The sequence below is a fragment of the Rhinoraja longicauda genome, chromosome 2 (assembly GCF_053455715.1).
Source record: "Rhinoraja longicauda isolate Sanriku21f chromosome 2, sRhiLon1.1, whole genome shotgun sequence".
Lineage (NCBI taxonomy): Eukaryota > Metazoa > Chordata > Chondrichthyes > Rajiformes > Arhynchobatidae > Rhinoraja > Rhinoraja longicauda.
In genome coordinates, this window is record NC_135954.1 from 87,779,722 (window position 1) to 87,806,559 (window position 26,838).

Here is a 26,838-nt window from a genome sequence, read left to right on the forward strand (position 1 = left end):
ACTAGACAGTCAAGTACATGAATTTACAACATTTTGAAAATTTTGAAAAAGTTTGGATTTCGGTAATTCGTGAAACTTTGATTAACCCAGAGAGTTCAAAATACACATGGCTCAGCGAATCCCTCATCTGGTTCTCTGTCGCATGTTCGCTTTAAACATATTAAAACCCTGCTTCCCACTTTCCTTTTAAACACAGAGCCCTGGTTCCCATGGTCCCTTTAAACTCACCATGGCCTGCATCCATTGATCCTTTTAAACTCTGGGTTGTGTTTCCTGCAGTCCTTTTAAACTCACCTGGTTTGCTAGACAATTGATTATGCTACCATGTTACATGTAAAAATGTGAATTAAGTATGTTGGGATATTAATACGAGTAATCTCCAACAGTCCAGAAAATCTGCCAGTCTAACAGTGCCTTCTTTAATGAAATTCTACTGTATATTGAGTATTTATAATATCAAAATATACCAAAATACTTCACTGAGATACAAGGGAAATAAAGCAGGTTAGGGAGCCACAAGCGTGATCAAAATAAATGTCAAAATTTCAGAAATGTAAAGATCTAGGTGTGAAAGGACATCCATGAAATGTTGTGCATAGAATGAATATATGCAGACCAGGTGAATTAATAACAAGACTATGCAGTGCTAGATGCACAGCATGTTCCAATTAGGGAAGCCGCAACAAAAATTATTGGAGAAAGCTTGAAGCAATGGCAGAATCAAAAATAATATCCAAACAGAAGCTTTAACCAAACAGTAATTGGCATGTGTATAATTTAAATGGATTACTAGGTTCTTGAAATTTTGTAGATTCTGTGTCCTTCGAGCTTACTTTCTCTGCTGGTTTTATATATCAGCAAAAAGGCATACGTTAATCTTTGCCTTTCAATCCAGGTTGTGAACAGCTCAAGTTCCAGTTCTGATCCTGGCTGGATGCCAGGAGTAACACTTCAATAGACAACCTATAAATCCTTTAATCTTTAGCCATGCAAGTAGATTCCCCGTGGCATTTAAGAGACTTTTGGATAAGCTCATAGATACACAGAGAATGGAGGGATATGGATTATGTGCACACAAATAAGAGTTGGTCTTGGTATCATGTGGTGAAACAATGTCATACATTGTGGGCAGAAAGGCCCGTTCCTGTGCTGTAGCATTCTATGTTCAATGTACCCTTATTTTATTCAAACACCTTTTAGTTGGTTCCTTTTGACAATCCAGATTTAAAACAGCCACTGAGTTTCCCATTATCCCGCCATCCAATTTATAGTAATTAGACTTAATCAACAATTTTATTTTCTTAAAACCACATTGAAAATCATAATGAGTCTGCAGAACTTGACGAACATCACTTGAGGTGCTTAGCATCAAATCAAACTTTAATAATGGGCAGTGTAAATCCGACATGAGCCTGTGAACTTGCATTATTTTTGATATCTGACCAGACTATCTTCTGGTATCCCATTCTGCAGTGTAAGTACACAGACTGTGGCGCTTACTCAGTGAACTGAAAATTGTACGGTTCCAAACTCTCTACACCGCACTACTGTTTGCCTTTGCTCTGTATTTTTTTTTAATTTAAAAATATTTCTTGCTCATTGGCAACCTTTGTCAGAGGTTGTCCATCTTGTCAGGGACAATTTACCCTGATGAGATGGACAAACTCCACTTTTATCCTTATTTTGGTTATTTTTTTTAAAATGTTTCAAAATCACAGTCTAACTTCTTTTTTTGAAAATATTGGATTGCAATTATTATCTTTAACATGAGTTTTTGTTAATTCCTTCTCACTTGAATTGTGTTGTTACTGTTGGTGGGAGGGCCTGCAAACTTTTCAGTTGCTCATCTTCTCTTCAATTTTGATCCGCAACATCAATTCCATTTCTCTTTCCAAGTTGCTGCCTATCATCATCATATCATCATATATATACAGCCGGAAACAGGCCTTTTCGGCCCTCCAAGTCCGTGCCGCCCAGTGATCCCAGCACACTAACACTATCCTACACACACTAGGGACAATTTTTACATTTTACCCGCCAATTAACCTACATACCTGCACGTCTTTGGAGTGTGGGAGGAAACCGAAGATCTCGGAGAAAACCCACGCGGGTCACGGGGAGAACGTACAAACTCCGTACAGTGCAGCACCCGTAGTCAGGATTGAACCCGAGTCTCCGGCGCTGCATTCGCTGTAAAGCAGCAACTCTACCGCTGCGCTACCGTGCCGCCCTATTAACTATTAACTATTTTGAGATATCCTTACAAGAATGAAAGATGTGATTTAAATGCAAGGAGAAATGGAAGTAATTGAACAGCTTGAAATGAACTGTATGGAAGAGACATAGGAATAAACTCTCTGCTTCTGCAAGGATGGCTTTAAGATCCTGGTGGCAGGCAGAAGAATCACCTCAATAATAAACAGAAATCCGTTCCATCATTGAGCCAACTGAACTGCATTGGTAGCCAAATGGATTGTCCAACAATAATGTAAGTAAGGGTGTTTGTGGGTGTGTGCATGCAGCACATGCTGTTTCTAAAGTTGAAATGTGTGAACTAATCAGGCAGACGCAGCATTAAATCTACAATTAACATTTTGATCATACATCTAGCATAAGTATGCAATGTCCTTGAAAGATTATTCTGTTTTTTTGTGCAAATTAGACGGTACCAGCAACAATATTTGGCAATCAGTTTAATGCCACAGTTCAGTCTTCAGACACTTAAAAAAAATAGTGCACAATGTGATTGAAATTTATGCCAAGGTAATTTTAGACTTATTTAGCATAGAACATAGAACAGTACAGCACGGGAACCCATGGTGTTTTTCAAACATTTTTTGTTTTTATTGCAGATTTCCAACGACTGAAGTTGTTAAATTTTCATTCACTTTACTGCTTTTCCAGTGCAGAATCGTTAGTCATTGCTGACAGGTTATCCTTTAAAGGCAGGACATTACCACTCTTTCTATTTTATGTCTCAAATGGAAAATACACTGGGGTATTTAATTGTCAACACTGGTCAACATGCAATCAGGTTTTTTTATTTTTTATATAGATGTTTTTAGGTTCAATCTATGTGTTTCTATTTGGATCATTTTTTTGCCATATGTTTTATGACTGTTAGACCGCTTTGCACTATGGACCCAACTTTACTATTTAAATCTCCCCAACCTAAACTTCATCCTCTCAACTTTATTGGTTTAAAATCCATCTCCATCTCCAGTTATCTGATTTACAAGGCCATCAGCTTAATTAAAGGTGAAGTGTGCTGCAGCAGCATAACTTTTCCCCTAGTTCTGTGATCAGGATCCCTAAAAATAAACCCTTCCTCACCCACACAAATGCTTGGTCCAGTCAAAACTAATTATTTGGGGCTTTCTTGCTGCAATTTCTCAGGTTCCAGCCATTCCACTTTAAAAGTATTCTGCCTGCAAAAATCTTTGGGATAACTTGATGCAATCTTAGGCAGCATTATTGCCTCTTACATTTGCCATTGCCTTGATTCTTCTATTTCATGAACTTATTTATAGAGTGATCATGATGCTTACATCATTGAAATTAATTTCATTTTCAAAAAAAGGCTTTTAATTTATTTTCACTTATATACCATGTTCCAATCCACAAGTTATAATTTGAAAACTTTGACAATTTGATCATCCATTACAAAATAATTATCAAAATTTGCTCAAGAATTATTACAGAAATGTTAGCAAACATGATGCTTCCAGAAAACTACCATCTCTTACCTTCTGGCATTTGTACAAATGACAGCTGCCAATTGAAGATTAGTTTGTAGTGATGTAACTCTTTCTAGCTCCTAGAAGAATACATGTTAATACATATCATTACTACTGAACATGTAACTATTTTTAAAGCAGTTCCCTTGCCCTTGAAATTGCAAACATTTTAAAATGGCATTAATGTTACCAGTACATTTTTTTTTAAATCCAGGTGACGTTCAATCTTTAGTTTCACGCAGCATGTTGCAAACTCAATGTGAAGAAATAAGATTAAGGTGCACCTTTATTCTGGAGTTCAAGAGAATAAAAGGTGATTTTTTTGAAAAAAGTAACATTCTGAATGGAGAGTGGATGAGAGCATAAGAAAAGCATTTTTCTTTCACACGATTGCAAATCTTTGTAATTTTCTACCCTGATGTTGTGTCATTAAGCATATTTAGGGATGAATCCGTTTTTTCACTCAGAGTTGTAAATCTGTGGACTTCTCTGCCTCAGAAGGCAGTAGAGGACACTTCTCTGGATGCTTTCAAGAGAGCGAGATAGAGCTCTTAATGATAGCAGAGTCAGGGGGTATAGGGAGAGGGCAGGAACGGGGTAATGATTGTGAATGATCAGCCATGATCACATTGAATGGTGGTGCTGGCTCGAAGGGCCGAATGGCCTACTCCTGCACCTATTGTCTATTGAATTTTCAATGACAAGGGAATCATGGATTACAATAGAGTCAGAAAAAAATAATTCTGCTCAATCATGACTGAGCAAACTCGAGGGGCCATATACCCTCTTCCTGTACCTCTATTATTATTTTCAATGAAAATCAAATTAGTTATCTTATTTTAATATAGCCACACTTTTACAAATATTGTAAAACAAATTATTTGGCACGGTTCTAAATTGACTGCATGAAATTTTTACAAGAACATCCAAAACCATTAAAATGGTTGATTTTTAATTTCAATTATACAATATTAGAATCATATTATTGATTTAAATCGTGTTCAGTTTTTGCCTGAAGGTGGTTTTGGTTTAATTAAATTTGATTATTCATCCATTATTTCACAATCTTTTACCTTCACATATGCAGCTTGCTTCTCAAGGATTAAATCTGCTACTTTTTTGGACACCTGTAGAGAAATGCATATTGTTATAATGCATGTCATAGTATAAAATGAAAGTATTAATGTGGTTTAAAATTTATGTACTTTGTTATGAAAAATTTACTAATCCATGTTGTCCCAAATTTATATTTCAGTTTCCAGATAAGCAGTGCCATTAATATAAGCTAGAAAAATAAAGGAAAACATTAAGTATGCATTTAACTCAATTAAATTGTGCATTCCAAACACATCTTCTGCGCTTTCATTTGCGTTATTTATGTTAATAGGAAAAACAGTGAATAAACTAAACACAAATTTAGTTCATGAATTTAAGAGTTTACTAGTAGTAAACCTCAAAATATTTTAGTGATACAACATGCTCCAGAACAGAGTGTGTAGGAAGGAACTGCAGATGCTGGTTTAAACCGAAGATAGACACAAAAAGCTGGAGTAACTCAGCAGGTCAGACAGCATCTCTGGAGAAAAGGAATAGGTGACGTTTCGGGTCAATCCGAAGAAGAAGGGTCTCGACCTGAAACGTCACCTATTCCTTTTCTCCAGAGATGCTGTGTGGCCTGCTGAGTTACTCCAGCTTTTTGTGACATGCTCCAGAACAGAGACTAATAATTTGAAGCAGTAAAGTGCCTCCGTCCGGTTGGTTACAATGAAATTTAATGGTACAATTTTTTTAATTATTTCTAACACATGGAATATTTTTAATGGCAATGTAAAAAGGGTAAACTGCTCCAAAACTACAGAAGGTAAATTACATTAGCAAAGGATTTAAGTTACTGATTTGTATCCAAAGGTCTAAACTCATGATCTAGAGTTTAAACTCAGTTATTGATTTAATACATGTAACTGAATACATATGGAAGAATAATGGTATTCATGAAACTTCCAGGTGTTGTAAAGACCCACCTAGTTTATTAATAGCTTACAAGGATGGAAACCTGCCATCCATATCTTCTTGTGCAGAAAGGAACTGCAGATGCTGGTTTACACTGAAGATAGACAGAAAATGCTGGAATAATTCAGCAGGACAGGCAGCATCTCTGGGTAGAAGGAATAGGTGATGTTTCTGGTCTCGACCCGAAATGTCACCCATATCTTCTTGCTTATTTGTGACTTGACAGAGTTGCTCAAGATATGGCCAAGACAACTACTCACATGAAACATCAGTTAGGGTTAGATAATTTGCAACACTGCCATCCTCCCAACTATGATCGAAAAAATTTAGTAAATTCCCAAAGAGGAAGCATATTTTTGAGCAATATAGTTTTAACATGTTGATTTCCAAAACTTCAGCATTTATTTCCTATATACAAAACAAGTAATAAAAAGTACTCTGAATTGCTCATCTTATTTGCTCCAAGAAAATTTGTTCATCCAACATGAGGAGAATGGATTGGCTCAGTAAAGTTGCAGTGAAACTGTGCCTTCAATTTAATTTTAAAAAGGCTGTCACCATTTTTGTAGAATACTTTGCTTTCAGGATTAGTAGGATGGAGATCAAGATGACACTTACAACCCGTGGCGTGACCACATATCTAGTTTTACCTTAATGAATTAGTATACAAGAGAAATATACTCACAACTGCTTGCTGCTGTTTTAGTTTATCTCTATACTCTTCTAGATCGTGAAGATTGAGAACAGATGGGAGTTTCTATGGAGAGGCAAGAGTAAACATTAAAACATGTTCATTGCTTTAGCAAAGCAATACACAGATCAATACATAGTGCAACAATCTCCTGTTACTGTAGATTAGTCTAAAGAAATCATTTTCAGCAAAATGAGAGGATTTGATATAACATCAATGCTATCTCTTTGATGTTCTGGAGGAGACAGCTCTTGAAAATAGTAACAAATATTTGAATACAAGCAAACAAGATCATATTGCAGCATTTCTGATCAACCATCTCATGCAATTTCTTCAACCTATTTAACAAAGATAATGAAATCTAATATGCATTGATTGCGAGAAGCTAATCTGTCAATGTAGCTCACAAATAAGTTAGTCATATTTTGATAAATATTTACCATTCTTCAGCAAGTGAAATGCATGTTACTTTCAAGTCTATTTATATTAAGAAATAAATACATTATAAAATGTATTTAATTGAATGATTACCTGCAGTTCGTGCTCCACAACATCAAATGAATCATTGCTGAAATAGATTTCTTCAATGCTGTTAATAATTTCTTGCTCTGCTTGAGGATCAGTGGGATTTTCTCTCAACTCCCTCAGTTCTTCCTTTAGTACAATGAAAAATTATAGAAGGAAAATTACATGCTTCATAGAAATAATTGTAATATCATTAAATTGTCTGAATTATCCCTCTGCCCCAGGAATTAAAAATATATTCCACTGCTGGCCAATTCAGTTAGTTATATTTTCCATGATATTTTCCATTTCCACTAGACGGCTTTAGTTAGAACAAATTTTTAATTTCATTAGTTGAGAATATTTTTACAATAATTAGCCAGAAGAATGGTTCGATGCCACCCTCAGCACCTTCTGCTTCTCTGGGATCCACCTTGGATGGAGAAAAACGTTTGTTTAATTCTGCGTAATAGAAGCAGCTGCAATTGCTGCAGACTCCTTAATGACCTCTATCACTGTGTGCAGAACACCTCCATTTTTAGCATGTTTGTGCATTTGCTATTGCCTGTCACTGTAATTCTCCGAACTACACTGTCTGTGGCCTCCTGTGCTATTCCTATTAAATCAGATGCAGCTTTAGGGAACACTACCTTATCTTCTAATGGGACATATTACCCAACTGGACTTAACATATAGTTCAGTAATTTCAGTGAATCAACAATTTTACTTTTGAATCTAATTTCCAGTATTTATTTATTTCCCCCGCCTTTTTCTGCTGGCATTTCCCCCACACTTTTCACATTCAACTCTAATTATTTGCTACTAACAGCCTCTTTCACTGGATCCATCATTTAATCTTTCCAACCTTCCACCCCATCACACCTTCCTTTCTGTATCCTCCAATTTTCTCAACATTTTAAAACCCTTTTTACCTCTACCTGAAACAACTATTTCAAAGTCCAAATTTCTGCAGAATATAGTGTTGCATTACTTGCTGCAGTACAGATTTTAAAAAGTGCAAAGGCTGCAATGAGGTAGGATTGGGAGATTAAGTGTACACCCTCGCCTTGTGAGAGATTTGTTCAGTAGTCTGATAACAGTGGGGAAGAAGCAGTTTCTGAATCTATTGATATGCACTTTCAAGCTATTGTATCTTCTGCCCAACTGCAGAGGAGAGAAGAGGGAATGACCTGAATGGGAATGGTCCTTGAATATGTTGGCTACTTTCCCATGGCTGCATGGTGTCGATGTAGTCATTTGGGGGGTGGTGGGAAGGGAATCTGATCTTTCTGATAGACTGGGCTGCATCCACAACTTTCTACAATTTCTTGCAGTCTTGTTGGCAAACCAAGCTGTGATGCACTCTGCTAGGATGTGTTCTACAGTGCATCTGCACAAATTGGTAAGTGTTGTCGGAGATGTGCTGAACTTCATTAGCCTTCTGAGGAAGTAGAGGCACGATGTGCTTTCTTGGATGTAGCATCAATGTGGTTGGGCCAGGACAATTGTTGATATTTACATCTAAGAACTTGAAGCTCTCACCTCCATTTTAGCACCATTAATGTAGACTGATGTGTGTAAATCACCCTGTTTCCTGGTCAATAACTACCTCATTCATCTTGCTGTCATTGAGGGAGGATTGTTGTCTTGACAATGTGTTACCAAGCTCTTTATCTCCTTCCTGTACACTATCTCATCGTTGTTCAATAATCTGGCCACTCCCATTTAGGGAGATCGTTACACTATAATTTCATACTGAGTGGACAGGGAGGGAATGAATGAGCACCATCAAGACTTGGAGGAGGAGGTAGGTAGTCCATCAGTAAAGGAGTCAATCTTAACAGCTTTTCAGTTTCGGTTCCTCACAAATGAGAACAAGATAAAAGTGGCTAAACTGCACAGAAAAGAGAGAATATAGTAATAGAGATTAAATAATACGTGGACAGATGTTTCTGCAGCTGTAAATGTGATTCCAGAATTGTACATGGCCTCCCAGGACCCAAAGTCAAGGATCCTACTGAATGCCTACAGAACACTATGAAGCGGTAGGGTGAAGAACCAGAAGTTGTGGTCCACTTTGGTATCTGTAACACAGATAAAAAGGAATGTGAACTTGCAAGTTTATCAGGGAACTAGGAAAGAGTTTCAAAAGTAGGACTTTAGAAAGTCATAATAACAGGATTACTCCACAAGCCACATACTACAATGTAGAAACAAGCTAATGCAGATGCTGGTTTTCCAAGGAAAGAGAAAATGCTAGAATAACTCAGTGGAGAGCTGTTAGAGAATATGGATTGGTGACGTTTTGGGTCAAAAGCCTTCTTCCAACTGAATGCAGGGATGGGAAAAGTATGACTGTAAATTTGTTATAGTGGAACTAAGTAACAACTCGGGGATCGCTGGCCGCGCGGACCCAATGGGGAGATGAGCCTGTTTCCGCGCTATATCTCTAAACTAAACTAAACTTGGTGGTGGGGAGGAGGGGAAGAAAACGTTGATGCAATTGCTTACAGACTTCAGCAAAGTTGCGATATACAACAAAGTACAAATGAGGAAATTCAAGGAGCACATTACAGGATTAAAGTAAATGGAGGAATCTTCAATGTACATGTTAATCAGACAAATCAAATTAGTACTATCACAAAAGGGTAATTTTCTGGAATGAATCCAAGATGGATTTCTAGATCAGTATGTAGTGAAACAGACTATGATACAGATCGTTTTAATTCCGATGTCATGCAATAAGTTAATTTATAATCTTATTACAGAGAGGCCGTAAGAAATTATGACTTTACATTGTTCAAAATGGATGTCATTCAATCTGAAACCAGATGTTTCATTCCAAATCATGGAAACTATGAAGGACCAAAATAACTAGCTGGTTGTGGTACATCGGTATACTATATTAAAGAGAATGCCAGCATTCAAAAGAGTACATGATTTGCAACAAATAAACATTAAACAACAGGATGAATAGTCCAACCATGGGTTACAGGATCATATAAAGAAAGTATTAAATCTAAGGCAAAGCTTATAGAGTTGCCAGAAAAAAAAAGTAACTTTAAGGATTAAAAGCATTTCATAATTCGCCGTTGGATAACAAACATTAATTTAAAATGGAATATAGAACACGAGATGAATGTAATACGAGAAAGACAGACTGTAAGAGATGTTACAGGTATGTTAGAAGGGAAAGACTAGCAAGGTCAAATATACGCTTCAGTCAGGAAGATATGGAGAAATTTGTAATGCGGCATAAAAAAATGGCAGAGGAATTAAACAAATGTTTTGTGTCTGACTTCAAAGTACATGACACAAAAAAATACTAGAGAACCAAGAGCCTGGTGCAACTGAGGAAATACATTTTTTAAATAGTGCTGGAGGTTAATTAACCCCAAAACTGATTGGGGTTGCATTGATTTGATTATTTAGTCCTTTCTTCTCTGAAATTTAAAAGAATAAAAGGAAATCTCGTTGAAACAAAAAATGCTTAGAAGGCTTCATAGGGCAGATTGCAGGGAGAATGTTTTCTTTTGCTGAGGAGTCAAACCCAGGGGTCAAAATAAAAGGACAAGCCATTAAAGACTAAATTGATTAGACTTGACTCGGAGGTTGATGTGTCTTTGGAATTCTCCACCCTGGACACTGTGAAAGTTCAATCATTAATTAAAGGTCATTAATCATTAAAGGTCCATGCATACCTTTTCGCCTATTTATTTTATTTCCATTTCCTTGTGTTAGAACAAATCCTTCAATGCCTTGCCGATTTAAATATTTGTCAAAATGCTCCCTAAGCATTGTTAATATATCCCATTTCACTCCCTCCTCAGTGTATTACGATTATTATCCACACTGCAAAATGAATCTACCCCTCAAATCTCCTTTAAGACTCATTCCTCTCACCTTAACCGAGGCCCACTTGTTTTTGATACTAACTTGATTCTTCAGCTGGTCTATATCAGTTATGCCACATGGTACTTTTCTAATCAAGATTGATGATGTTTTCATGGTATTGCATGTCCGGTATTTTACCTACACTAGAGAGCATCAACAGGGATGATCAAGCTAAAATAAAGTAAAAATATACATAATCCACTCTACTTTTTTCCCCTCCATACAAAATATTTCAGCACTCACGCAGAAACTGGGATCTGACACTCAAATGCAATTTGCAAATGTCTGGATTCTCACTAGCCACATGCAGCTGAATGGTCACATAATGTAACGCTATTCTTTTCCATCAACAGTGTCATGAAAAAACTAGAAGGTATGTCTAAGGTGAGAGAAGAACATTTTAAAGGGGATCTGAGGGACATGAATTAAACAACAAGATGGAATGAGCTGCCAGAGCACACAGTAACAATTATAACATTTGAAAGACATTTCTAACTATGAATAGGAATGGTTTAGAGATTTTGGCCAAAGACAGGCAAATGGGATTAGTGCTAATTGGCATCTTGGTCAGCATGGGCAAGATGGCCTGAATGGCCTGTTCTCATGTAGTGTAACTATGAATCTATGCTGTGGCAATTCTGAGTTTGGATGAGAATTTATTATGGAAAAATTATGGGATATAAAGCAAGGTGGCAAATGGCGCTGTTGTCAATTCATATTGATTGAGGTCTGTCAATGAGAACGTTGAGGATGCAGTTGCATAGCATGGAGAATCTCGAGATAGGCTGAAAGCACTTTTTTGCCAATTCGATCCACCAGTTTATTTGGCATGATGTTTAAAGTCAACACATCAGAACCCATAATTCACATTACAAATGCGTTGAAGTTCCAGATCAGCCACATTCTGATCACCTGTACTACACTGCCACCTAGTGAGTTAATATAACATTAGCGCAATAAAACCAGCATAACAGAATTATTTCCCACTACTCTTACATTAAACTATAGTGAATTAGATCACAACAGACTAAACAAAAATACTATGGTTTCATGTGATTTTATACGTCAGAGTGGGTTCTCTGAGTGCTAAAAAACAGAAAAAAATTTGCATCACGAATAACAAAGTATTCTTGCCACAAACAATACATTACTTGTTCTGAGGGATATCACATATGCCTGATCCAAATTATCAGCAGCATCAAACAATCGACTTTCATCACCATCAATTTTAGTTAAGAATCAAAGGATTGCTCTGCTACCCTAATAAGCATTTAATAACTACTGGATCATAACCTGCAGTTGATTATTTTGTCAAGGATTGAAAGCAAATTTACTAATTATATTATTCATAAAACAGGCAGGAACGGAATCAAAAAAGGTTTCACCATGGAAAGGAATCAAAGATGATGGGGGGAAAGTAGAATGCAATATCAAATCTGAGAGAAGTTAAACAACACCAGGATGACGCTTTGCAGTTAAAGGTTATAGGGCAGCACAGTGTCGCAGCGGTAGAATTGTGGCCTTGCAGCACCAGAGAACTGGGTACGATCCTGACTACGGATGCTGTCTGTATGGAGTTTGTCACTGTGACTGCATGGGTTTTCACTGGGTGCTCCGGTTTCCTTCCCACTCACCGAGGATGCACTTGGCTTTGGTAAAATTGTAAATTATTTCCAGTAGTAGAATAGTGCAAAGCGCTGGGTGAACGCTGGAAAGCGTGGAAACGGAGGACCAAAGGGCCTGTTTCCACGCTGTATCTCTAAAGTCAAGTCTAATGCTGCAACAATAGCATTGTTGAACTTGTACTGCTTCAGGAAGCCAGAAAAGAACAGAACATTGCAAATGCAATAATTCACCTCAAAAAAATCAATTAATCTTCGAATAAGTCATCTGTCATGATAACCCCTGACTAAGTTTTTCTGATAACGCAGTCATGTTTCTTGGGATGCTTCACTACGTTCAAAACACTATAAATTGTTGTTTATATCTAGTTGAACTGAGGGCTCTCAATTCAGTTACATCCACGAGTTTAGTTTTACTTTAGCGTAGAAACAGGCCCTTGAGCACACCATGTTAGCGTCGACCACGATCACCCATACACTTGTTCTATCATGGACACTGGGGACAATTTACAGAAGCTAATTAACCAACAAACCTGCACGGCTTTGGAATGTGGGAGAACATGGATAAGAGACGATTCAGGTTAAGACCTTACGATTCAAGTTTATTTGTCACGTACACGATGTGCAGTGAAATGAAAGTGGCAATGCCTGCGGATTGTGCAAAAATAAATAAAATTACAATTACAGCATATAAATTTAAATTAATACAGAAAAGAAAATTTAATAGTTAACAGTCCTGATGGCCTGTGGGAAGAAACTCCGTCTCACCTCTCCATTTTCACAGCATGACAGCGGAGGCGTTTGCCTGACCGTAGCAGCTAGAACAGTCTGTTGCTGGGGTGGCAGGGGTCCCTCATAATCTTGCTTGCTCTCGATCTGCACCTCCTGATGTATAGGTCCTGCAGGAGGGCGAGTGTAGTTCCCATGGTGCGTTCTGCCGAACGCACTACCTTCTGCAGGGCCTTCCTGTCCTGGGCAGAGCTGTTCCCAAACCAGACTGTGATGTTGCCGGACAGGATGCTCTCTACAGCCCCAGAGTAGAAGCATTAAAGGATCCTCAGACACTCTGAATTTCCTCAGCTGTCTAAGGTGTTAAAGGCGCTGCTTTGCCATACCCACCAGTGCGGCAATGTGTGTTGTCCATGTCAGATCCTCTTTGATGTGGACTCCCAGGTATTTAAAGCTGATCACCCTATCCACAGTAGACCCATTTATTTCCAGTGGTGTGTACGTCCTTGGATGTTGAGCCTTTCTAAAGTCCACAATCAGCTCCTTCATTTTTTTGACATTCAAGAGGAGGCTATTGTCCCGACACCAGAGTGCCAGATCAGCCACCTCCTCCCGGTAGGCCTTCTCATCGTTGTCAGAGATCTGGCCCACCACCACAGTGTCATCAGCAAACTTGATGGAGTTTGAGCTGAACCTGGCCACACAGTCATGTGTGTACAGGGAGTACAGTAGGGGGCTAAGGACACAACACTGGGGGGATCCTGTGTTCAGGGTGAGGGACCTAGATGTGTGTTCCCCCATCCTGACCACTTGGGGCCTGGCGGTGAGAAAGTCCAGGACCCAGGCACACAGAGGAGTGCTAAGCCCCAGTTCCAGCAGCTTCTAAGCAAGTCTGGTGGGGACTATGGTATTGAAAGCCGAACTAAAGTCAATGAACAGCATCCTCACATAGCCCCCCTTCTGGCTGTCCAGATGAGAGAGAGCGGTGTGCAGAACCTGGGTGACCACATTATCCGTGGATCTGTTCGGGCGGTATGCGAACTGCAGTGGGTCCATGTTGCGAGGAAGGAGGGCACAGATGTGCTTCTTGATTAGTCTCTCGAAGCATTTCATGACAACCGAGGTGAGGGCCACCGGTCGGTAGTCATTCAAACAAGCTGGAGAGGCAATCTTTGGCACCGGTACAATAATGGATCTTTTGAAGCATGCAGGGACCACGGACTTTGCCAAGGAGAGGTTAAATATTGTGGTGAGCACTGGAGCAAGCTGAGTAGTACAAGACTTTAGTACTCGCCCAACTATACCATCTGGGCCTCCAGCTTTCCGCGTGTTCACACGCGTCAGAGCCCTCCTCACGTCGTGCTCGGACACCAAGAATGTGTGCACATCCAGCCTCGCTAGTCAGCGCCCTGTCGGTGTTGTTTTTAGACGGCGAGCTAGGGGTGATGTTACCCGTCTCAAACCGTGCGTAAAAAGAGTTCAGGTCATCAGCTAAGGAGGTGCCGGCACTTCCGGTTGAGGGGGGGCTGCACCGGTAGTTAGTTATAGTCCGTAGCCCCTGCCAAAGGCACCTGGTGTCCTGCTGCTCCAAGAGCATTCAAGGCAATGCGAATAGACCTGTCCCCCAGGGTTTTTGATTAGGAAAGATACTAACCCTTACCGTGGGGACGATGTTATCGGCTATTGTTGCAATGAAGTTCGTAACCGCTTCCGCAAACTCACTGACGTCTCTGGAACTTGCTTGGAACATATTCCAATCGACATCGCTCAGTGCATCTTGCAGCATGGCCTCTGAATGGTCAGACCACCGCTTTACGTCCCTCGTCACTGTCGTTTCCCATACTATCCTTTGTTTATACTCCGGCAGCAGGAAAATGGCAGCGTGGTCAGATTTTCCAAAAGGAGGGAGTGAAACGCCCTTGTAGCCCTTCCTGAACGGCGTGTAGGGTGGAAGGGGCGGGAGGGGGGGAAGACGAGAAGAAAGGTGGAAAATGGGAGAGGCAGGGCAAAGCGTGGCAGGTAATAGACCGACATAGGTGGGGGGGAGGGGGGGTTAAATAGTCAGATGGTTGGAACAAAGGCCAGAGATAAGAAAAAAAGGTGGGATTACAGGGGTGGGCGGACTATCAGTTGCCAGAAAATTAGCGTTCAACCTGTAGTTGTGCCTCCATGGCTCAGATGATAAGACTCAGGGTGACAAGTCTCAGGTCATAAAAAAGGGTTAGGGGTCAGTAGCTCATTTCATTCACGTGTCAGGGGTTATGGGGAGAAAGTAGGAGAATGGCGTTAGGAGGGAGAGATAGACCAGCCATGATTGAATGGCAAAGTGGACTTGATGGGCCAAATGACCTAATTCTACTCCTATCACTTATAACCTTATGATTCTTAACCTCCGAGAGAAGCTGTTAGCTTAACTTTCTGGATTTAGATTTGAACCTATGAAATTGCATGCTTACAGCAGAGATGTTGAAAAATTGCCATGTTGGTAGGGTCGCTATTATGTGGGCAAGCGAATAAACCGAGATTCCATCTGCCCCCGGATGGTATAGAAGATCCTATGCACTATTTCAGAAGGCAATAGATAATTGCTTGAATTAACATTGTCACAATTTACCCATCATCCATAAAATAATGGGACTGAAGTTATGTGACTGGATCCTGAATTTCTTGATGCAGCGACTGCAGGCAGTGAGAATGGGCCCGCACCTGTCCTCCACTATCACCCCAAGTGCCGGCACACCACAGGGCTGTGTTTTGAGCCCCATGCTCTACTCCCTATTCCCACACGACTGTGTTCCTGCATTCGACACCAACACCATTGTCAAATTTGCAGACGACACAACGGTGATCGGGCTGATCACCAATGGTGATGAAACACACTACAGAGCGGAGGTGCTGAACTTGGCGGACTGGTGCTCAGATAACAACCTGTCCCTAAAGACCTCTAAGACCAAGGAGCTGATCATCAACTTCCGAAGGTTCACATAATGCGGAATACACTCCGATCTTTATCAACTGGGACAGTGTGGAGAGAGTGTTCAGCTTCAGGTTTCAGGGCACTCACATTTCGGAGGACCTCACATGGTCCACTAACACCGCTGCGCTGGTCAAGAAGGCACAGCAACGACTGTTCTACCTGCGAACGCTGAAAAAGACTGGTCTGCCCGAACAGCTGCTGACAACCTTCTACCGCTGCATCATAGAGAGCATCCTAATGCATGGCATCTCTGTGTGGTATCTCAGCTGCACGGAGGCAGAGGAGAGCTCTTCAGCGGGTAGTCTACAGAGCTCAGAAGATTATCGGGACACAGCTACCAGCCTTGGAGGGCATCTACAATACACGATGCCTCAGGAAAGCCACCAGCATTCATAAAGATTCCTCACGCCCCTGCAATAGTCTGATCGAACTTCTACCATCTGGCAGACGCTACAAGGCCTTCTACGCCCGCACCTCCAGACTCGGGAACAGCTTCATCCCCAGGGCCATAGCTGCTCTGAACCGGTCCTGCTGAGTTGGATGGTCACATCGCACATCGACCCGGCACAGACCTATTTGCACTTTATTCTGTTTTAACTGTTTCTAATTTTGTTTCTCTGGGTTGTCTAAATTTCCGTTGATTAGCTAATTAATTTATTGCATCGTATGGAAGTGGCATTAACAATCTCGTTGTACCCCTGTACAATGACAATAAAGATATATTATATATTATTATATATTATTATAATTATCTGGATATTTCACATTGCCACGCACACACAATATCTTTTGCTCCATGAAGCATAGAACCAATGGCTGAAATGCAACCAACAACTTAATTGTGACATCCCCGTCGGACTAATACGGAATAAAATTTCATTATTTTCTAATGTTTTGCAATAGTTCCACTAACATCCTCAGCCACAAATGTGTCAGTGTAGCATTTTCTTTCTTTCACACTACTTATTAAACATGCTGTTAAACAGGATTATTAAATTTAATGCCTATTAATGATATTGAAGCATTTTAAGAAAATAACTGCAGATGCTGGTACAAATCGATTTATTCACAAAATGCTGGAGTAACTCAGCAGGTCAGGCAGCATCTCGGGAGAGAAGGAATGGGTGACGTTTCGGGTCGAGACCCTTCTCTTACCACAAGCAGAACCTTTGAAGGAAGACAATTTCATACCTTTAGCTTGGGATGCCGATTTATCTAAATCTAATGTACAAGAAAATAACTGCAGATGCTGGTACAAATTCCTAAATCTAATGCACAGTGTAGCACTCAAACAAAGAAAACAGGTTTTGAATTTAGATTCAGCAGATTATGAAGGCAGAACAAGAAGATATTTTGAGAAAATGAGTAAAAAGTGCATCTCAGCTAGACAATGAAAAGGATCAAAAGAACTAAATGTTAAAGATATTAAAAACACATACACAAAACTAGTTCTATATCAGTGCCAGAATACATGGCCCCAGCATGTAAGCTCTGCACCGTTGGAAACAATGCCAAAATAAATCTACCAGACCAGGAAGGGTTAGCCACTAGATAGAAAATGAAAGCCTATCATAAAAAAAGAACAAGAAATTACTTTAAAAATATTCAATGCAGGCTTGTCAGCTCTCCTATGTATGGAATGATTTAAAATTCACTTCAGTTCCATAGCACACATATATTAATAGAGGAGTTGGCTGCGCCTAACGGCTGCGGCTCTCTGGCAGTCTGTTGTCTTTTTTCTTTTTTTTTGTTTGTGTCGGTGTTGGGATGGTTTTTGTTTCTGTTTTTGGCTGTGTATGTGTGGTGGGGGTGTGTGGTGGGGGTGTGGGGTGGGGTGGGGTGGGGGGGTGGGGCGGGGGGAAACCTTTATTTTGTTAGGTCTCTTCCCCGGGGCGCGGCTCGGCTGCGGGCCTTAACATTGCCGGCGCAGCTCGGCTGCGGGACGTTTCAGTGCCCGGTGCGGCTCGGCTGCGGGCCTTAACATTGCCGGCGCAGCTCGGCTGCGGGACGTTTCAGTGCCCGGTGCGGCTCGGCTGCGGGCCTTAACATTGCCGGCGCAGCTCGGCTGCGGGACGTTTCAGTGCCCGGTGCGGCTCGGCTGCGGGCCTTAACATTGCCGGCGCAGCTCGGCCGCGGGACGTTTCAGTGCCCGGTGCGGCTCGGCCGCTGGACTTAACATCGCCCGGTGCGGCCGCGGGACGTTTCAGTGCCCGGTGCGGCTCGGCCGCGGGACGTTTCAGTGCCCGGTGCGGCTTGGCCGCTGGACTTAACATCGCCCGGTGTGGCCGCGGGACGTTTCAGTGCCCGGTGTGGCCGCGGGACGTTTCAGTGCCCGGTGCGGCTCGGCCGCGGGACGTTTCAATGCCCGGTGCGGCTTGGCCGCTGGACTTAACATCGCCCGGTGTGGCCGCGGGACGTTTCAGTGCCCGGTGTGGCTTGGCCGCTGGACTTAACATCGTCAGCGCTGTTCGGCCGCGGGACGTTTCAGTGCCCGGTGCGGCTCGGCCGTTGGACTTAACATCGCCCGGTGTGGCCGCGGGACGTTTCAGTGCCCGGTGCGGCTCGGCCGTTGGACTTAACATCGCCCGGTGCGGCCGCGGGACGTTTCGGTGCCCGGGGCGGCTCGGCCGGGGGGCCTTCCATCCCCTTGCGGGGGCTGTGCGTGTCGTTTGCCTCGGTAGGGGTCGAGCTGCCTGTCCGTGGGTGCGGGGGGAAGAGAGGGGAAGTTTTGTTGCCTCCATCACAGTGAGGGGGTGTTTGGAGTCACTGTGATGGATGTTTGTGTTGGGGTCGGGTGTCCTGTGTTCTTTTCTTTTTGCTGTATTTTGTGTGACTGCTGAAATTTCGCTCGGTGTTGTGCCGAGTGACAATAAAGTGTTGTTATGTTATGTTATGTTATGTTATGTTATGTTATGTTATGTTACCTACCCCAACCTGTACTGAATCAAAACACAAGAACTCCCTCTTCCAAAATGTAAGTTAACAGGAAATGGGAAAATAAAGCAATGGTTACAAAGTCTTTGTGCACAATACATTCTGCAGACAGACTTTTGTTGAACTGATTAGAAGAGTACAGAAAATTCAGATGAAAATATATGACCAAAAGGCAAGCAAAACAACAGTAATAGTTTCCATTCGTGTTAGACGAAAAACAGAGAAGACTATTGGGACATTAAAGACAAATGCAAATACACTGCAAATGAAAACTCAAAAATTGTGATATTGTACAGCAACACCACAGCTGACTATTGGTCCATCTGCATTGGATCTTTCAAAAATAAATACAATTAATCTGACCCTGAACACAGTCCATCCCTGGGAATTGATCAATTCCCTTTGAAAAATCCACAATTAGATGTGTATCAATCATCCCATTGATAAGGAATTCCAAATGTTAATGATCTGCATTAATTCTTTTTTTCACATCATAAATCTATGCCCTCCAACTAAAGAACCTCCAGGCAATGGGATAAAAGGACACAAAGTTCATTTTGTTCCATTTAAATCAAGTAGAACAATGCAGTACAATAATTTCTGCAGTGCTTAACTTCTCTCATGCGGTGCATTAGAATAGCTAAGAATCTTTTTTTTTTTTAATATACCTGTGAAATTTACACTGAACGAATTACACTAGGGGTGTGTGAACAAATGACTTGTCATAGTTATTTAATCGACACCGCCTCATGAAAGCGACATTAAGAGCAAGCAATGTCGAGGGTGCAGAGTTTCTGCTCATGGTATTGCATTTAATTAGCAGGAAAAATACAAATGGAAAATTACCTTTATGATTATGCTGTCAACATGCCAGAGACTTTTGGGATTGAGATTAAATGATATTTTACCAGATTCCCTCTACATTACAGATATTCTGAGAAATTGCCTGAGACTTGATATATATATATGTGTAAATAAATATGAAATAGGAACTATATGTAACATACAGCAAAGGCATTGAAGATTTGTAAATTCCAATTGGTGAAAATGTGATGAGTTGAACCAGATCCATTTACAAAGATTCACGCTGTTGCAAATTATTTCAGACAAATTGCATTCATAACATCTGGTCATACTGTTATTTTGCTGTGCACCCAAGTTGTAAATGGAGCAGACTATACATTCATAGAGATTCCAGCACTGAGCTGGTTTCACAGCTCCTGTTTTCTTATACAAAAATGACTGAGATGAAAAATAAATAAGTGCCTATGCAATTTTTTTTCTCCATTCTCCTTCAATTGTTACTTTTAAAATACAGAGTTTTTCTAACATTACAATAGAAATACATTTGATATATGTGAAATTGACAAGAAACACACTAAAATAACAACAGAAGTGAACCATCTGGTTGCTTAAGGCTGCCCCATCATTTAACATGATAGCTGATCTACACCAGGCTTCATCTAGTTCTCTGTGCCTTCAATTCCCTGATCTTTCAAAAATGTAGCTACCCCTTGTTGAAATATTTTCTTTAAGCTAGCCTCCATATTCACTGGGATAGAGAATTCCAAAAAACTCATCATTCTTTGCAAGAAGAAATTTCCATGACCTTATCCTGTAACTATGTCCCCTCGTTCTAGATTTTTCCATTAGTGAAAACATCTCTACATCTACCGTCATGCCTCCTTAGGATCTTATATGGTTACAAAAATCACTCATTCTTCTAAACTCCAAAGTATACAGGCCAAACCTGCTTATCTCTCTTGAAAAGACAATCCACGCATCAAAGGTATTAGCACAGCTAATCTCATTTGGACTGCCTCCAACACAATATCCTATCCTTAATACTTCTGTAGTTAACCCACTGCTGTCTCCTTCTGATAAAATAATCTGCCTTTTGATTCCTCCTTCCCAAATGCATTTCTCCCATCAAACGCCATGTGCCATGCTTTCACCCAATCTATCCATGCTCTGATGCAGGGTCATAATATCCTCGACAATTTGCTCTTCATACTATACTATGAGAGTAATTAATATAGAAATTTACACATTTCACATGTCAAGATGCAAAACCACTTTTCAACAAGAGACTTTTAAAGAAAGATTAGACCAAGTGGGTCCAAACCTCTCCTGCATTTGGTCCAGCACCCTCTCCTCCCCCTCTCGCCCCCCCCCCTACACCATCCCCCTGGACCCCCCTATCTCCCCCTCACCCACTCGATCCCCCCTGAACCCCCCTCCTACCATTCCATCCCCTCAAACCCCCTCCTTCCCAACCCCCCCTCCCCTTACCCTCCCTCACTCACCCACTCCATCCCCCCAAACGTCTCCTACATTGGTCTAACAATCACCACTCCCCCACCCCCCCATCTCACCCACTCCATCCCCCATCTCCCCCTCCATCCCCCTCACTCACCCACTCCACCCCCCCTCAACACCCCCCTCCTCCCCCCCACTCCATCCCCTCAACCCCCCTCCTCCCCTCAACCCCCCTCTTCCACCCAACCCCCCTCTTCCACCCAACCCCCTCTTCCCCTCAACCCCCCCCTCCCCTCAAGCCCCCTACATCCCTCCTCAAACCCCCTTATCCCCCCTTCCCCTTCCCCCAAACCTCTCCTGCATTGGTCTAGCAGCCTCCCCTCCCCCACTTCCCCACTTCCCCTCCTCCCCCCACTCCATCCCCTCTCAACTCCCCTTACCTCCCCCTCCACCCCCCACTCAACCCCCCTCCTCCGCTCCACCCACTCACCCAATCCATCCCTCCTCAACCCCCCCTCCTCCTCAATCCCCCTCCTCCCCTACCCCCCTCACCCACTCCATCCCCCTTATCTCCCCCCTCCCTCACCCACTCTATTCCCTCCTCACGTGGCCAAAAGCGAGCTGTGGCTCTCTATGGGTCGCTGCCGTTTGCACCATCGCAAAGTCAAAATATCGTAGGCCGCCCCAATTGCGCACATGCGGACTGACGTTGAAAACGCAGCTCGTCCTCCCGGCGGGGGGGGGGGGGGGGGGTGGGAGAGCGGGTGAGTGGGCGAGGGAGGGGGGGGATAAGGTGGGTTGAGGGGGGGTGGAGTGGGTGCAGGGGGGAGGGGAGGAGGGGGTTTGAGGGGAATGGAGAGGGTGAGTGGGGGGGGGAAGGAAGGAGGGGGTTCAGGGGGGATGGAGTGGGAGAGTTAGCAGCAGCTCATCGACTTAGCAGTTGTCCCCCCCCATTGGCCACCACTCCTGTCACCCTGGCGGGTCCCACCCCCGACAGTCATCGTGCCCCCCACATTGGCCGCCACTCCCGTCACTCAGGCAGGTCCCATTGTGACGTTGAACGCTGAACACGACCAGCATAAGTTTAAAAAGTAATTTTTAAACTTTAAAATGTCTATAACTTTAACTATATAAGACCAAGTTGAATGAAACTTGCATTAAGGTGACCCCAGGACAATGGTGAGTAAGGTGGGCCAAAAATTGTCGCACTATTGTGTGACGGGGGCACAAAAATTAGGCATGATCAAACAAACTAACAGAGTTTTAATAATACAGATAGATGTATCTACGGTGTAAAAATAGATTAAAAGAACCAAAGTAAGAGATAGTTGCCCAATGCATAATTTGCTACTTAACACTGTATTGTCCTTCTAGGAGCATAAGCCCCAGAAAGAATGAAACAATTAATTATCCAAGAAACCGGAATACACAGTTACAAATGATACAAAAAAATCCAGATTATCATGTCCTATTAATAGTTCCATAAGGGACTAGGGAAGGACATCAATTGCTGGTCGAATATCTTCTAATAACCACAGCTAAAATTAAAAATGGACTGAAGGCACAAGTCAGGCCACATTTGGAATATTGTGAGCAATTTTGGGCACCATATCTGAGGAAGGATGTGCTGGCTCTGGAGGAGGTCCAGAGGAGGTTTACAAGAATCATCCCAGGATTGAGTAGGTTAACATATGATGAGCGTTTGACGGCATTGTGCCTGTACTCGCTGGAGTTTAGAAGAATGAGGGGGGACCTCATTGAAATGTACAGAATTGTGAAAAGCTTGGATAGAGTGGATGTGGAGAGGATGTTCCACTAGTGGGAGAGTCTAGGTCTAGAGGTCATGGCCTCAGAATTAAAGGACGTTCTTTTAGGAAGGAGATGAGGAGGAATTTCTTTAGTCAGAGGGTGGTGAATCTGTGGAATTCTGCCACCGATGGCTGTGGAGCCCAGATACATACATATATATATATATATATATACATACATATATACACATACATATATATATAGAGAGCAAATTATGCATTAGCTGAATAGATAAATAAATAAATATATATATATTCAGCTAAGTCATATATTTAAGGCAGAGATAGATTATTGATTGGTATGGCTGTCAGAGGTTATGGGGAGAAGGCAGGAAAATGGGGTTAGGAGGGAGTGATTGTTCAGCCATTATTGAATGACAGAGTAGACTTGATGGGCATAATGGCCTAATTCTGCTCCTAGCACTTATGATCTTATGTAAATTGATATGTTCTACTTTATAAACCCCTAAAATGTTAAATGGGAAAAAAAACAAATCAAAGACCCCAAAACAATAACATAACAAAATATAATTGATCACTTTTATTTTCAAAAATAATGTTTGTTCAGAGGATTTCGAACATCTAATCAGAAACATTTTATACACAACCTAATGTAAAAGATCTAGCAAGGTGAAATTGTACATTTGATTAATCTACTTTCAAGTACAATGCCAACAATGATTATACAGAATGAGGAGATCCATTTTCTCCCCCACATAGTCTATAACTCAGTTCATAGTAAAAATCTTCAGGGACAGAATTAACCATCAGCTTTTTGAAAAGCCAAATGAAATACAATGAGCAGATTAATCTACATCTGCACCATGAATAACTTCACTTTAATAAATGATTGTTTATTCACCATTGTTTTTGATGCGAACAACTTAATTTCTAATTTGCCAAACTATTTTATTTTTACCATTTATGAAGTATTAAATCTAATTCTCACAGGTCTATTTCCCAAACAAAATAACTTTACAGTTTTACAAGGGAAACTGAGCTTTAAAAGGCTTTGGCAATGCATGCAGAAAATGTCATTACACAAAGGGCGGCTCAGCAGTAGAGTTGCTGCCTTACAGTGCCAGAGACCCGGGTTCGATCCTGAAGACGGGTGCTATCTGTATGGAGTTTGCACATTCTCCCCTGTGTAGGTTTTCTCCGGTAGCTCGTTTCCTCCCACACTCCAAAGACATATAGGTTTGTAGGCTAATTGGCTTGGTAAAAATTGTGAATTGTCCCTAGAGTGCGTAGGATAGTTTTAGTGTACGGGGATCGCTGGTCGGTGCGGTCTCAGTGGGCTGAAGGGTCTATTTCCACGCTGTATCTCTAAACCAAAGTAAAAGTAAACTTGAAACGATAAAAATCGCATAATGTAGATAACATGATAACTTTGGCACAATACCTTGCTGGGGATTCGAAAGTTTTCGACAGGAGATTTAATCTCTGGCACACTTTCTTGGGGGCTTTTCAGGCCCTGAAAAAAGTAAGAAAAATAGAACAAATCAACAATGATAATGATGAAGAATATTGCATCTTTACATGCCATGCTGTGTTTTGCATTCCAGTATAACATGCAAGACCACTGAAAATCAAAATGTATGTGTTTTAAAATTAATTCTAATGGATGATAGAAATGCACGAGGCCCAAGAGCAAAATTTATTGAGTGTCACACCCAATTTTTATCCTGCTCCCTTCTACACGATTCCAATTTCTCCTTAGCTTTACTTGATTTTTCTTAACTCAATTTCTCTGCATAGATCCCCTATACCAATGGCCACCTCAAATTTAAGCGACCATTTCCTCCTACTTTAAATTAAGATTATTTTGTTTTCTCACAGACTAGAGGGCATAACTTTAAGGCAGGAGAGGCAAAGTTTAAAGGAGATGTGCAGGGCATGTTTTTTTAATATAGAGACAGGGAGGTGTCTGAAACCCACTGGTGGTGGAGACACATGTGATAATGACATTTAAGGGACTTTTTTAGACACAAGGATATGCAGTGAATTAAAGGATAGGGATCAAATGTAAGCAGATGAGATTAGTTTAATTTGGCATCATGTATTGCACTGACATTGTGGCTAATGGGCCTGACCTATGCTGAACTGTTCTATATTCCATGTGTGTTCAGTCTCAGGGTCTCTACAACGGCAAACCCACATTTTTCACCAGCACTTCAGATTCATCACTTTTCTTCTACCAATGACTTCACCATGGTTTACTGGGTTCCACTTCAGGACCATTTCTTACATGTTGGTCTCACCCCTCCCCACCACGTTCAGTGTATTTCTTTTGCCAGAAACCCTGACAACACGTTAACAGAGTAACATCCATTTCTGCCAAATACTACATGACACTTCCAACATTTGCCTCATGTTCAATTTTCCAAAGAGAGTGGTCTCAACAATTTTCTGATCCACTTCTTATTTCACAACCTCATGCCCGAATTGCTCCAATCCTTTTCCATAACATTCCAAAGAAAATAAATGCCTGCCTTTTTACTTACAACTTTCCAACCAAAGAGCCCAAACCAAAGAGTAACAAACATTACAGTACTGCATTAATTGCTACTGATTTTCGGCATTCTGCACGAGATAGTCCAGCTGTTGGCGGTTGTGCAGCAGAAAACAGAAACAGAATTATAGGGGACAAATGCAGATTGAGTGACTGATGCACACCATACTCCGTCCCCAAGCCCCTCTCCCCGCACCCCCCAAGCCCCTCTCCCCGCACCCCCCAAGCCCCTCTCCCCGCACCCCCCAAGCCCCTCCTCCCCACATCCCTTCTCCTCCCCCAGAATCAAGCTGTTCCTGTCCCAACACTTTGACGGTGTGCTCAGCCCTCCCACTTCACTGTTGTGGGCTTAGCCCCTTTAAAGCCGCGGCTTGTTCCTGCAGACAGCTCAGGCCTAAACGATGCTTTGGCTTAAACCACGCCCACGGCCCAGAACAGTTCGCCGTTACCTGACGGGACATGAGAGACTTTATTTTCTGCATCCTCCTGCCTCTTGGACCTCGTTACGGGCGACGGTAACCCGAGCCTGAGCTTAAAGGCAGCCACCCTCACGCCAACCAACCTCAGCACCCTCCATCTTTGGGTCACGTGACTGCATGTGTGCGATGCATGATGGGACATGTAGTCAATGGCAGTCAGTTAGAACTACACCTCCCAGGGGTCATGGCGGCGCAACAACCGACAACTGTTGCGAGAACCTTCACTTGAGACACAAAATGATGGAGTAACTCAGCGGGTGAGGCAGCACCTCTGGGGAGAAGGAATGGATCACTTATTCGGTCGAGATCCTTCTTCAGACTGAGAGTCAGGGGAGAGTGAGTCTAATAATAATAATAATCCATTTATTTTATATAGCGCCTTATCACATGCTCAAAGCGCTTTACAAAAACAATTAACATAGAAACAAACAGACAAACTATCCTGACGGAAAAGCGGCGAATACTCAACGCCAGCGTCCTCTCACGTCAGGGTCCGGCAGTAGACATTAAAAAGCACAAGACACACAGATATAATTTTTACACAAAACAGCCATCACAGTGATTGCTCTAGGCATACCCTCACTGTGATGGAAGGCAAAGTCTTATCTCCTCCTCATTCTTCTCCCGTGGTGCCACGAGGTGATCGAGGCTCCCAACTTTTTGAAGCCCCCACCGGGCGATG

General features: G+C 41.8%; 1 protein-coding gene across 1 annotated transcript in view; it reads right to left on the minus strand.

Moving 5' to 3' along the window:
* Nucleotides 1-26,260, minus strand: part of vps50 (VPS50 EARP/GARPII complex subunit) — a 109,542-nt gene extending 83,282 nt beyond the window's left edge. The window contains exons 1-6 of the mRNA XM_078422914.1: nt 26,127-26,260; nt 24,568-24,639; nt 6,970-7,092; nt 6,433-6,504; nt 4,811-4,864; nt 3,747-3,817 (exon numbers count right to left, since the gene is read on the minus strand). Coding sequence (XP_078279040.1) covers nt 3,747-3,817; nt 4,811-4,864; nt 6,433-6,504; nt 6,970-7,092; nt 24,568-24,639; nt 26,127-26,159 — 425 coding nt within the window. The 5' untranslated portion in view covers nt 26,160-26,260. The remainder of the gene's footprint in view (nt 1-3,746; nt 3,818-4,810; nt 4,865-6,432; nt 6,505-6,969; nt 7,093-24,567; nt 24,640-26,126) is intronic.
* Nucleotides 26,261-26,838: the final 578 nt, after the last annotated feature.